Source organism: Microtus pennsylvanicus, chromosome 14, assembly GCF_037038515.1.
Source record: "Microtus pennsylvanicus isolate mMicPen1 chromosome 14, mMicPen1.hap1, whole genome shotgun sequence".
NCBI lineage: Eukaryota > Metazoa > Chordata > Mammalia > Rodentia > Cricetidae > Microtus > Microtus pennsylvanicus.
In genome coordinates this window covers 48,897,047-48,910,349 of record NC_134592.1, presented here as the reverse complement: position 1 = coordinate 48,910,349, position 13,303 = coordinate 48,897,047, and the positions used below count along the sequence as shown (strand labels likewise).

The 13,303-nt window shown below is 41.0% G+C and overlaps 1 protein-coding gene across 1 annotated transcript in view; it reads right to left on the bottom strand.

Moving 5' to 3' along the window:
* Nucleotides 1-13,303, bottom strand: part of Fkbp3 (FKBP prolyl isomerase 3) — a 16,303-nt gene extending 3,000 nt beyond the window's left edge. Inside the window, exons 1-5 of the mRNA XM_075947846.1 lie at nucleotides 13,145-13,303; nucleotides 9,658-9,759; nucleotides 8,873-8,980; nucleotides 2,693-2,828; nucleotides 1,361-1,428 (exon numbers count right to left, since the gene is read on the bottom strand). Coding sequence (XP_075803961.1) covers nucleotides 1,361-1,428; nucleotides 2,693-2,828; nucleotides 8,873-8,980; nucleotides 9,658-9,759; nucleotides 13,145-13,252 — 522 coding nt within the window. The 5' untranslated portion in view covers nucleotides 13,253-13,303. The remainder of the gene's footprint in view (nucleotides 1-1,360; nucleotides 1,429-2,692; nucleotides 2,829-8,872; nucleotides 8,981-9,657; nucleotides 9,760-13,144) is intronic.

Sequence of the window (13,303 nt, the reverse complement as noted above, 5' to 3'; positions counted from 1 at the left end):
ACATCATATTTTTGTAGCTACAGTAAGTAAACATTTTGGATGTCACCATTTGAGTCTCTGAAAAACTACAGTTTAAACAGATAGTCCCTAACATGAAAACACATTTTGAGAAAATTATCAACCCGACTTCTAATCTCTTCTTAAGCCTAACTTCTTAAAGTTTACTTTGTTACTTCTCATATGCTTAGGCAAATAAAAGCATGTTGATATCTCAGAGATATTTTAGAAGAAATAAATTCCTGTTTCTATAAGTGCTTCAGTAGAAGAGATTTCAGTATATATGACAAAAGCTATGTACTATTTTTTTAAAAAAAATTTTAAACGTGAAAGGCTGTTTTCTGACAGTTAACTTTCAAACTAAGAACTCATACACAGAAACTATTGTATGAGTTCCCATTATATTAAATTATACTCCCTGAAGCTTAGAGCTCTGGTCTTTGTCGGTATTTTCTGTTTATTTTTTGAGACATGGTCTCTAGGTAAGCCTGGCTGTGCTGGAACTTGATGTGGGTGGAGGAGCCTCCAACTCAGATCTAGCTGCATCTGCATGGGGTGCTGGGATGAAAGGTATGAACAAGCATGCCTAGCCCAGGATTCTTACCTTACAGATGGGAAAATTGACACCTAGAAAACTTGTACTGGGCCAGCCTATAAGGATACTATAGTCTGTCTAACTTCAAAGATTATTTTCATTACATCTCCCAATTCTTAGACTTTTATAAAATGTTTTTCATGTTTTGGTGGTTTGAATGATAATGCCCTCATAGGTTCATATATTTGTATGCTTAGTCTCCAGTTGATAAACTGCTTTGAAGGATTAAGAAGTAAGGCTTTACCATGTGTGGTGGTGCTCACCTTTAATCCCAGCATTTGGGAGGCAGAGGCAGGAGGATCTCTGAGTTTGAGGCTAATCTGGTCTACAGAGTGAGTTCCAGGACAGCCAGGGCTGATAGAGGGAGAAACCCCATCTCAAAAAATAAAAGTGTGGCCTTAGAGGAGGTGTGTTGCTGGGGGTGGGCTTTGAGGCTTCAAATGTCCATGCCAGGCCCAGTGTCTCTCTGCCCGGTGCCTGCAGATCAGGATGCAAAGTTCTCTACTTTCCCAGCACCATGCCTTCATGCTCCCTACCATGACATTAATGGACTAAGCCTCTGAAACTGTATGCAAGCCTCCAATGTCACTTCACAGGAAAAGAATAAGATGTCCAAAATATAACCTAGCTAGGATCTTGCATATGCTAGTCAAGTGTTCGATCACAAAGTACTCCCCATCCCACAATCCAAACTTTTTAAGAGCTTTTCACCACAAACAACAGCTGTTAGAATACCTAGGGATTCATTTGCCATCTTTATTTACTTACTCCTCTGATAACCTTGCCTATTCCAACCTTGAAGCTTAAAGGCTTGGCATTTTTCTTCTTCTTTGAACCTGCAAAACAAAATTTACCTTTTAATCACATACTGTAGTTTTGTTTTGGTTTTTGTTTTTTCAAGACAGGGTTTCTCTTTAGCTTTGTAGCCTGTCTGGAACTTGCTCTGTAGACTAGGCTGCCCTCAAACTCACAGAGATCCACCTGTCTCTGCCTCCAATACTGTAATTTTAATTACCTTCTTCTAAACTATAGTATTACATATTTAAGAACTTCCCAACAAAGTTACAAAAGTAATCTTTAAATGTGTTTGAAGTATATGATTTACGTCACATATATACATAGCTACCTATAGCTGCTTATAGCCTCAATATGAACACACCCTGGAAGAGGATCAAGATCACTAAATAACATGCTACATTGCCTTTTTTCTTCCTTTGAGGTAGAAGCTCACTGTGTAGTTGTCCTAGAACTCACTACGTAGACCTTAAACTTGCAGTGAATTTCCTGCCTTTTGTTTCCAGAGCACTGGGATTATTTTCTCTTTTACATTAAAATCCTACAGCATTCTGGGACATTGGTAGGTTTGAATATTACTTTTCCTTACTAACCTGATGTTGAGGCTTGATCCCCAAAGCCGCAGCATTGCGAGTTTAAGATAACTTATAAGAGGTGATTAGATGCATAAGGGGTACGAATGCTTTTTTTTTTTTTTTTTTTTTTTGGTTTTTCGAGACAGGGTTTCTCTGTGGCTTTGGAGCCTGTCCTGGAACTAGCTCTGTAGACCAGGCTGGTCTCGAACTCACAGAGATCCACCTGCTTCTGCCTCCCGAGTGCTGGGATTAAAGGCGTGCGCCACCACCGCCCGGCAACGAATGCTTTTTTTATAGGAACAAACTCCTCACTCCTGTGGCACTCAGCAGTTAAATGAAGAATGAACTATTAGCATAGCAAGCAGAGCACTGACCTCCCTCAATCATGGCCACACAAGTACTTCTCTCCACGTGCTCCACTTTCTGAGGACAGACAGCACGTGATACCAGGAGCAGAGCAGATGCCACTTCCATTGTGTTCTGGAGTGCCACAACTAATAGCCAAGCTAAACCTCTTTTGATAGTCTCAAGAGTTCTACAACAGACAGAAAGCTTTCCTCAAGTCCCACATTCTTTGCTTCCCAAATGATCAAGATTAGCCAGCCAACAAGCCATGAATGGTAGACCGTCACTAAAAAAATCTTGGTACAAAAGATATCAGGGAAAAGGAACAGCAAAGAAAAAAGAATGGCCTTTTGCTCACTGTCTACTGCACAAAAACAAGACTTACTTGTTTGAATATTAGTATCAAAAACAGTTCCATCCAGGAGTGTCCCTGTATACCAGCAGTGAACAATGTCTCCCTTTTTGGGGAAGTTGGTTTTATCTCCCTTTTTTAGAACAGATTTTGTATATTTTGGTGGGCCCTAAAAATAAAATACATAGTTATTTATGTCCTTTTAAGAAGATGACAATGCTTACAAATAATGGTTACCAAAGTTAGGTCAGAGTAACAAACTACTTGTAGCCAACATGAGTTAAGAAACCATCTCAACCCAATAATGAGAATATTATTCACATACGAGGTCATAATTTAATGTCAAATAACTTACAGCATCTTTGGAAACTGAATTTATTAAAGCATGACTTTGTTAATCATTCAATACCATAAATTCTCAAAGTTAGAAAAACAGTACTAAATTTCCAAGGTATTCATGACATTCCCCTACCCCCACATTAATTATATTACTAGATTTTTTTTATCATAGCCAATGAAAATGAATACAGTGATGTTGCCTCCATTTACAGCCTGAATATGATTCCTTAAGAATCTTGGATGGAGGGGCTGGAGAGATGGCTCAGTGGTTAAGAGCACTGACTGCTCTTCCAGAGGACCAGGGTTCAATTCCCAGCACCCACATGGTAGCTCACAACTGTCTGAAGATCCAGTTGCAGGGGATCTGACACCTTTACACCAATGCACATAAAATAAAGTTAAAAAAAAAAAGAATCTTGGATGAAAACAGGAATGGTGGCACACATTTTAATCCCAGCACTCAAAGAGGCAGAGGAAGGCAGATCTGTGAATTCAAGGCCAGCCTAGTTCCAGGCCAGTCAGAGTTGCAAACTGAGATTCTGTCAACAACAACAAATTTTGGAGGGAAAAAAATACTCATAAAAATAAATGGTTTTTGTATTCAGAAATGTATTCACATTATCCAAATTAGTTTTTGGTTTATAAACCTTTTAAAGCAAGTAGCAAGGCTAGGAATCAAGGATTTAAAATCTATTTTATTCCTGAGTTTGGAAATGAGAGAAATAGTATTTTTATTCTCCCTTCCTTACCTATTTGCAATTGGTCAAGTCATGCATTCAATTGTCTGCCTCCCTTGAATCTAGATTTCTGCACTTTCCACTGCTAATAGTCCCTTCCTTTGAAAAAGAGTTATTGACCAAACTAGCCAGCGTTTTATCCTCTCCTGGGCTAGGTCTGAATCCTGGTCTGTGAAGACTGGAGGCACAGTAATAGTTTCCAATAGTTCAAGGGCCTTATTTGATGCCAGTGGTTCACAACCTGTGGGTCAAGACCCCTTTGGGGTCACATACCAGACCTCCTACATGTTAGATATTTACATTAGGATTCATAACAGTAGCAAAATGTGTAAGCAAGTAGAAGTAGCAAGGAAATAATTTTTATAGTTGTGAGTCATCACAACATGAGGAACTGTATTAAAGGGTCACAGCATTAGGAAGACTTGAGAGCCACTGCTCTAGGGTAACACCTCTGAGAAATTCAGACGTACAGAATTCACCGTCTGTCCCAGCCACCCCTGAAGGTTAAGGCTCTTGTCTCAGTCTGTGGTTTAAGAGCTTAAATGGCAACATAAGGTTTCCTACCCCCACCTTGGGTCTTGAAAACATCTTCACGAGGGTTGGAGATAGCTTAGAGGTTGAGAGCACTGGCTGCTCTTCCGGAGGATGTGGGGTTCAATTCCTAGCACCCACATGGCAACTCACAACTGTCTGTAACTCCAGTTCCAGGGAATCCAACACCCTCACACGTACATACACACAGGCAAAACACCAATGCACATAAAATAGAGATTATTTAAAAAAAAACAAAACACCTTCACTTCCTGCTCCTGTTGAAGTCTTTGCCATTCCCTCTCCTTCATTATCATTCTTCCTTAAAAAGGTCCAGCCACCCATGCATGTAAATGGGGCTTTAAAACTGTCTGTACCAATTTAAAGTCTGCTGAGTATGTCTTTCACATAGGTAGTTCTTGAATGATGTTAAAAATGACTACTCTCATGTCCAAAGACCTACACTATAAGTCTTATCCATTTTTAAGCTCTGGACAGCTGGCAAGTATCCCTCTCTGCAGTGCTTTCTCTAATAATTATGTTTCAATTTTTTATTTCAAGTTTATAGTGTGCATATATACATATGGGTCAGAGTTGATTCTCTTAGACCCTACCTGCCCTGTTTTTTTTCCTAAGAGTTACTTTTATCTGTATGTGAGTGCATGCCACATGGTTGTGGGTGATTGTTAAGCCAGAAGAGTCCAGTCCCTAGAGTTGGAGTAAAGGTAGCCCATGCTGGGAACTGAACTCAGGCACTCTGAAAAAGAGGAAATGTTTTTAACCTCTGAGCCATTTCTCTAAGACTCATCTCCTTCTACTTTTATGTGAATTCTGGGGCGGGGGGTCAAAATCTGGATGCCAGGCTTCCCAGCACACACACCTGTACCTGTTGAGCCATCTCACCAGCACTATACTGCAATTTCATAACAATCTTACTTCTTATACAGGAAACTTTGCTTCCCCAGGAACTGAGTATTGTCTGGAGACATTTCAAATTGTTTCAAGTGGGAAGGGATTAAGGATGTTGTCCTAGTCTAATTTCTGTTGCTATCACTGTGACAAACATCATGATCAAAAATAACCTGGGTGTTGTGGAATATTATTTTAAGATGTGCTGTGGAACATTTGTTTAATGATGCAAAGATGTGTTATATTCTTTTAGGATGCATTTGTTTAACTATGTGAAGCTGTGTTACTTTACCTGTTTAAAACACCTAATTGGTCCATTAAAGAGCTGAACAGCCAATAGCAGGCAGGAGATGGATAGGTGGGGCTGGCAGGCAGGCAGAGAGAATAAATAAGAGAAATCTGAGAGGAAAGATCAAGGACCAGGATAAGGAGGAAGACTCCAGGGGCCAGCTACACAGCAAGCAACAGAGTAAATAAGGAAAGGTATACAGAAATAGAGAAAGGTAACAGCCCACAGGCAAAAGATAGATGGGATAAATTTAAGTTAAGAAAAGCTGGCTAGGGGGCTGGAGAGATGACTCAGAAGGTAAGAGCATTGCCTGCTCTTCCAAAGGTCCTGAGTTCAATTCTCAGCAACCACATGGTGGCTCACAACCATCTGTAATGGGGTCTGGTGCCCTCTTCTGGCCTGTAGGCATACATACAGACAGAATGTTGTATACATAATAAATATATATTAAAAAAAAAAAAAGAAAAGCTGGCTAAAAACAAGCCAAGCTAAGGCTAGGCATTCATAAGTAAGAATAACCTTCTGTGTGATTTATTTGGGAGCTGGGTAGCAGGCCCCCAAAATAGCTAAGAAGAAACGAGTAAAGCCCTCCAAAAGAAAAACAACCAACTACACTTGAGGAAAAGGGTTTAGTTTGGCCTTCATGTCAATCAGAGTTCATAACTAAGGGAAGTCAGATAAGGAACTCAGGCAGGAACAAAGGCAGGAACTGATAGAGGAAATGTTACTGGCTTGCTGAACTTGCTTTCTTATATAACCGTAGACCATTCTCTCACATCAATGAAGAGAATGCCCCCACTGACATGCCCACAGGCCAGTCTGATGGCAGCAAATCTTCAATGGCAGTTCCACAAAACTGAAAGCACAGATACTACTAAACATCCTCAGCGCAGGATAGCATCCATCAACAAAGAAGTAATAAATTGAGCCCCAAAGCTTCCCTTCTGCCTCAACACACACACACACACACACACACACACACACACACACACACACACACGAGCAAAAAAGCAAGATGGGGCATGGTAGCCTGTGCAAATCCCAGCACTTGGGGTCACGAGGAAGAAGGATCATCATGTGCTTGAGGAGAGCCTGGGTTACACAGAATTCTGGGGACTCTGTCCCTGCTGCCCATCTCCTGGGAGCGCTAGAATTATAATCTACTTCTCTGTCTGCCTTAATATGGGATTCAAGAGTCCTCTCCTGTAATGCAAACATTTTTACCAACTGAGCCACTGCACCAGTCCATCATTTTCTTACGAGAAACGTGTCCTGTGAGCCACATGACTACCCATGAGAGCAAGGAAGTGCATTCTGATTTTCAGAATATTGTCTTGTGACTTTGGCCACAAATTAGCCAAACTAATATGAATTTGGAACAGGCCTAATGACACTTGATGCTTGTTTCTTCACCATGTTCCCTCTGTAGTTCCAAAGTACAAGCACAGAAAAACTAACAACAGGGACAAGTACAGTATCACTAAGAAACTACAAGATCCAGGAAGAGAGCGTGGGCAATTAACTTCAATATTCCCAATTTAATAAAATAAATGAGAGCCTTAGTCCTAAAGGCCCAGGAAAAGTAAAAGGAGAGTTGAGTATTCATAGGATTTCTAGGCAAAGAAATAATGGTCAAAGCTATAGGTCTACACAAAAATTACCACTTAAAATTCTAATTCTATGGATTATTTCTAGGTCTTAAGAAATTGTGCTTTGTTGGGCAGTGGTGGTGCACACCTTTAATCCCAGCACTCAGGAGGAAGAGGCAGGTGGATATCTGTGAACTCTAGGACAGCCAAGGCTACACTGAGAAAACTTGTCTCAAAGAACAAAACAAAAATATGTTTTACTAGAAATTCTTTTTCTTTTTTAAAGAATTTATTTATTTGTATGAATGCTCTGTCTGCATGTTCCTTTGCTTGCCAGAGGAGGGCACTGGATCCCATGACAGATGGCTGTGAGCCACCATGTGGTTTCTAGGAATTGAACTCAGATCCTCTGGAAGAGCAGCCAGTGCTCTTAACAGTTTAGCCATCTCTCCAGCCCGAAATTCTTTTCTTATTTTTTTAAGAGACAGGGTTGTCACTTGGGAGGCAGAGGCAGGTGGATCTTTGTGAGTTGGAGACCAGCCTGGTCTACAAGAGCTAGTTCCAGGACAGGCTCCAAAACCAGAGAAACCCTGTCTGGAAAAACCAAAAAAAAAAAAAGAGAGAGAGAGAGAGAGAGAAAGAGAGGCAGGGTTGTACTACATAGCCCTCACTGACTTGGTACTCACTATGTAGCCCAGGCTGGCCTCGAAGTCACAGATTTGCCTTCCTCTGCCTCCTGAAGGTCAGGATTAAAGGTATACACATTACCACCACAGCCTTTCTTAAATCTTTAACATTGTATTATCTTGTCTTATAACATGTCTAATTATTTTCATGAGGATACACTATGCTCATTGCTTTTGAAACCCTATAATATAAATTTATTTACTTTGTAGTTATTTAATATTTACTCAATAGATAAAACAGTCATCAATGGTTATGATAAAATTCCAAACTGTTCTGTGTGCATATACCCACAAACATTAATTTGTGCTTTATGAAAAATATTATGCAAAATTAACTGGCTTTAATCACGTAACTGTCTGACTTCACTACACCAATAATTTACAGTCTGAGTACATACATACCCAAATGCTATAAAAGTAAAAGTAGATTATCATCATTGGTACTGACTGCTTGCAATAAATGAGCTTAAAGCTGGTCCTACAATTCCTCTCTTAGGTGGGGGAGGCAGAGAAAAAAAAAGATCAAGAGTTTCAAGCTAACCTAGACAAAACGCAAAACCCTGTCTTCAAAACAAATATACCTCCAAATGATTTACCAGATTCTTCAAACTTTTTGTAAGAATATAAAACCTGGGCTGGGAAAGGTGAGACATGAACCCATACCCTGAAGCCAAGCATGGACTGCTTCCATGGCCAGGCACATCATGTTCATTAGAAAAAGCTAAAAATAACTTAAAAGGAAGTTTCTTTAACTCAGCCCAACTTGGCTACAGAATCAGATTCTTAAAATAGTTCAGAAAGCTGGGGAGCTCTGGCCAGAAGCTACTAGCTCTTTGGTTTATTTCTATTCTAAAGATAGAGAGTCAATACACCCCCAATCAAAGCTTCCCTCTGAAAAAGGAGCTGCATCAACCATGCCTAGTTTACTTAGAGATATAAAGCAAATGTTAGCTGGGCTGCGGGCGAATCCCATGGTGATGGGGGCCAGCCTGCACAACTTAGTGAAGCCCTTCTGAAAATTAAAACAAGTAATTGGAATTAGTTTAGTTGTAGAGCACTTGCCTGGTCATGCATGAGGTCCTGAGTCAATGCCTAGTACTAGAAGAAGAAAGAGTAGAAAGTGATCCACAAACCTCATCCAGAGTCTCCTCAGACCTGCTTTCTCGGGGTTTCTCGTCGTTAAGCTTCACAGTTTTCACTTGCTCAGACACTTTACTCACAGTCTCTGTGCCCTTGAAACGCTGTAAAAATATCTTACGTGAGTACCTACGGCAGCCTACTCACTACCTAGGCAGTGTCAATAGCCACCCTGCCAACCAATGAGCTCCTGCAGTGGAGACATGCGCATGTATCAACAACTCAAAAAAAAAGCAAATCACCTAAGGGAATCATCTAAAAACAAAGATATTACTGACTTAAATATATAAAGTCAATAAACTATGATCCCCAAGCCATTTCATGATATAAATTCTAAACAAGCACCATGACCTTTAGACAAGGCTCCTTCAATAAAAATCCTTTTCTGTGGGTGGCGTTTGTAGTAAACAAACGTTAAAGAATTTCTTTAAATCTCTTTTTATCATCTAAACTAGTTTAAATTCTTCCATGACACAGAACTCACATAAGATGTGATAACAGTGTAGAGAATGTAAATGGGTTTAACAGATTTAGGGATTAAGATCTGTGTACTGATTTATACCGCTAGGGTTTTTTTGTCTGTTTTTAAAATCTGGTTCCTTTAAAAACAACCTGAAACACAACCAAGTTGTAAACTAGCCTTGCTTGATATGACAGAAAGTTCAATTATGATCACAGTGAAAAAAAATGCAGGTGGGAAACCCCAACTTATTCTTCAAAAGAAGTGCATCAAAAATTTGTATGTGGAAATAAAATATTTCTAAATGATCTTGTCACTTACCTTACTTTCAAAAAGATGGTTATAGGCTGTAACCAAGTGGTCCTTATTAGCAGTCTTAGCTACATTTTTAATGTTTCCCAATAGTTTATGCTCTGCAAGAAACTACAAAAAAAAAAGCTTATTAGTTAAAAACAATTTCCCTCCAGTAGAAAGGATCTAAGAGTAGAAAATGTAGTCTGGAGCTGAGGATGTAGTCCGGTAGGTAGAGTGTGTTTGCCTGGTATGCACAAAACCCTGGGATCCGTCTCACACCCCACATAAACTGGATTTGGTGAAGCACACCTGAAATCCCAGCATTGAGAAGTATTAAGGCCATGGCCAGGCTATTAAGTTCAAGACTAGGCTGAGATACATGAGACCCTGTCTCCAAAAAGAAAACAGAAAATGGAGCCTGGTGTGATGGAATTGTAGTCTGAGGTGAGAGGATCCCTTAAGCTCAGGAATTCAAGACCGGTTTGTACAATAGTAAGATCCCGTCTCAAAGCCAGGAAACAATCTTTTTGTGCTAACTGCTATGTTTTCAATCGTAATAATGAACAAATAAACACTGTATTTTATATCCCATTCTTAAAAGGCACATTTTAAACAGTAGGTATTCAAGAGTTAGAACTATAGTATGTACGGGAGACAGATTCACTCTAACCATTCTCCCATTAAAGAATAACAGAAAAGACTGTCCAGACATGAAGCACGCTCCAAGCGGCTGCTCCTGGGAGAATGCTACCGGCACACCTTTAGCAGCCTACAGTTGTCCTCTGACTTCCACTACTGTCATGGCCCTCACGCCTATACACATTAAGCCAATAAATAAATAAATGCAAAATAACAGGGCACCTGCAAAGCTAAGCCAGCACGGAGAGAACTAGGCCATCTTATGCTACCACACAGTAAGACTATCTCAAGAAATTAAAAAAAGCAGTAATAATAATAAAATCAATTCATAGTATGTTTACCTTAAATTCAGGCGCGGGTTAGATATCTTGTGTTAAAAATTTAAAAAATGCTTGTGTTTGTGAGATTGTCTATTGTGTGTGTGTGTTGTGTGTGTGTGAACACACAAAAAGCATGCACGGTGTGTCAAGGCCCTTTCTTTCCACCTTGTTTGAGACAGGGTCTCTCTTAGCAGCTAGGAGGTCTAGGAGCTCCCAGGGATTCTCTAGGCCCCACTTCCCGTGCAGCACTGTGATCCTAAGTACCACTACCTCTTGTTCTACCTCACGGCATCACACTTGTGTGGCAAACACTTTACCCACTGAGTCATTTCTCCAGTCCCTTATTCTAGTCTGCTTCCTTTACTGTATTTGGAAATTACTGGTCTCCAAACTTTCTTAAAGTTGATTTTAGCACCTAAGAGTTTTATTTTGTAACTACCTTTCTTCACTACTGCATTTTCCCCTCTTTGCTTCTCTACCCCCTTTTTGAGCCAGGGTCTCAATATGTAACCCTGGCCAGCCTAGAATTTACCAGGCTGACCTGGAATTAACAGAGATCTACCTACTTAAACCTCTGGGGTTAAAGGTATGCACCACCACCTGTGCTATAAGTGGGCGACTAAGATGGAGACAAGGCTGAAAACTGCATTCAAAAGAAATATTTTAAACGATAAAAGACTGGCAAAAGCAAAAAGACATACAAGTTGGTTATATAGAAGTAATCAGTTACTTCAGCACTCTTATGATTTCTTTGAATGAGTCTAGAAAGATATCTAAAATACAACTATCTAATATTTTAATTAACAGGATTAATAACCATCAAATAATTAAGGTAAGAAAATGATCACTGGGGACCATGCATTATTACAAAATATCATGATGTTCCAAAACTCTTAAAATTGTTCAAGTCAAGTCAGTTTAACCCAAGAGTATAAAAGAAGAAAAAAAAACCTTTAAAGTCTACTCTGGGTAAGTTGTCTAAAGATGTTTAAAGAAGTACAATATAAGCCGGGTGGTGGTGGCGCATGACTTTAATCCTAGCACTCTGGGAGGCAGAGGCAGACAGATCTTTGTGAGTTCGAGGCCAGATTGGTTTACAAGAGCTAGTTCCAGGACAGGCTCCAAAGCTAGAGAGAAACCCTGTCTAGAAAAACAAAAACAAAACAAAACAAAACAAAAGTACTGTATTGAGGCATTAAATGCCCAACTCTACTTATGCTGAAAATCAGAATGGCTCAGGAAAAAAAATAATTCCACTAAAACAACCTAACAATCTATCTGCAAGGTGTCTTTTCCTTTTCATCCTTGTATATTCAAACATGGAGCACTGTTCTTCCTACTACAGATGTTATATAAATACTAGCAGAACAATATCCTGATTCCAGATTAAGCATATGCGAGGAATTGGAAGTATAAGAGTTCTTTGAATCTCCCCGAGTGAAAATACAATCCTTTCAAAGGAACCCAGAAACTTTTCAAGTTATGGTAATTGCACGACTGGAAAAACACAGGCCCGAGTGTGTACGTGAGTGATCCCTGGAAAATATGCACTGAAATGGCGTCACCAAAGGCATGTTCATACTTTGGAATACACAACACTCGCTACTTGACATTTCAGAATTTGAAAACTTAAGAAAATCAAATTTAGCTGCATCTTCTGATTTTAAGTGGCAGACACACAACAACGTATACCCTCATTCAGCAATTTAGAGATAAGGAACATGACGACGACATGGTGGCGCAGGCCTGCATCCCTAGCACTTGGGAGGTGAAGGGAAGGGAATCGGGTTCGTAGCTAGAATGGGCTTCGTCGGATGTAGACCCCCAAAAACATTAAAAAGGGGGTGATGGTGGTGGCTAGAATGAGTGACCATTTCTGGAGGACAAAATGTCAGGTGTCTGACGAAAATAACCTGTGACTTAAAAAAAAAATGGATGGCTGAGATGGAGACAAGGCCAAAAACTGCATGAGAAAACAATTTTTCAAATATGTGTGTTTATAACCATAGGAGACCACAGTAATACATTTCACATTTAATTCTCCTAAGTATAAAGGTAAAAGGATTTTGTAACAAAAGTTAAACCGTAGCATTATGCGTTTTTGAAAAATCACGGGTTAGTATAGTTCGGTATTTAGTAGATTGCAAGCCGGGTAAGATGCACACACGACTCCCCACATCTTCACAGCCCTCCCTTTCCCCAGCGGCCAGCACTGCTCCCGGGAAGCCCGCATTCCCGATTCCTCGCCCCCGCCTCAGACACCAACATCTCCGGTCCCTTTCTCTCAGTCCTAGGCCCTCACAGGTCCCAACGGAGATTGAAATCTAGGGAGGCGCTTCGCTCGCCTGCCCCGGGAAACGAGGCCGATCCCCTCGGAAGCAGGGGCGGCCCAAGGGGCGGGAGGGTGGGAGCTCACGCAGGCCGCTCGGGCCTGGCCAGCACCGGCCGCAGCAGGCGAGGGCGGGGGCACCGAGGAATCCGGGATGTAAGGCACCTCCGGGGGGGTGGAGCGGCCCTGGGTAGCCCCGGCCCTGCCGCCCAGACGCCTCTGGTACCGAATCTGAACCGTGATCCTGCAGAAACTTGATAATGTCCTTCTTGGGCAGCTGCTCGCTCCGCAGCTGCTCCACCGTCCACGCACGTTGGGGAACTGCCGCCGCCATCTTCCCCCGCTGCCGCCGCCGCACTGAGCCAGCCCGCCTCAGCCCCGCGAG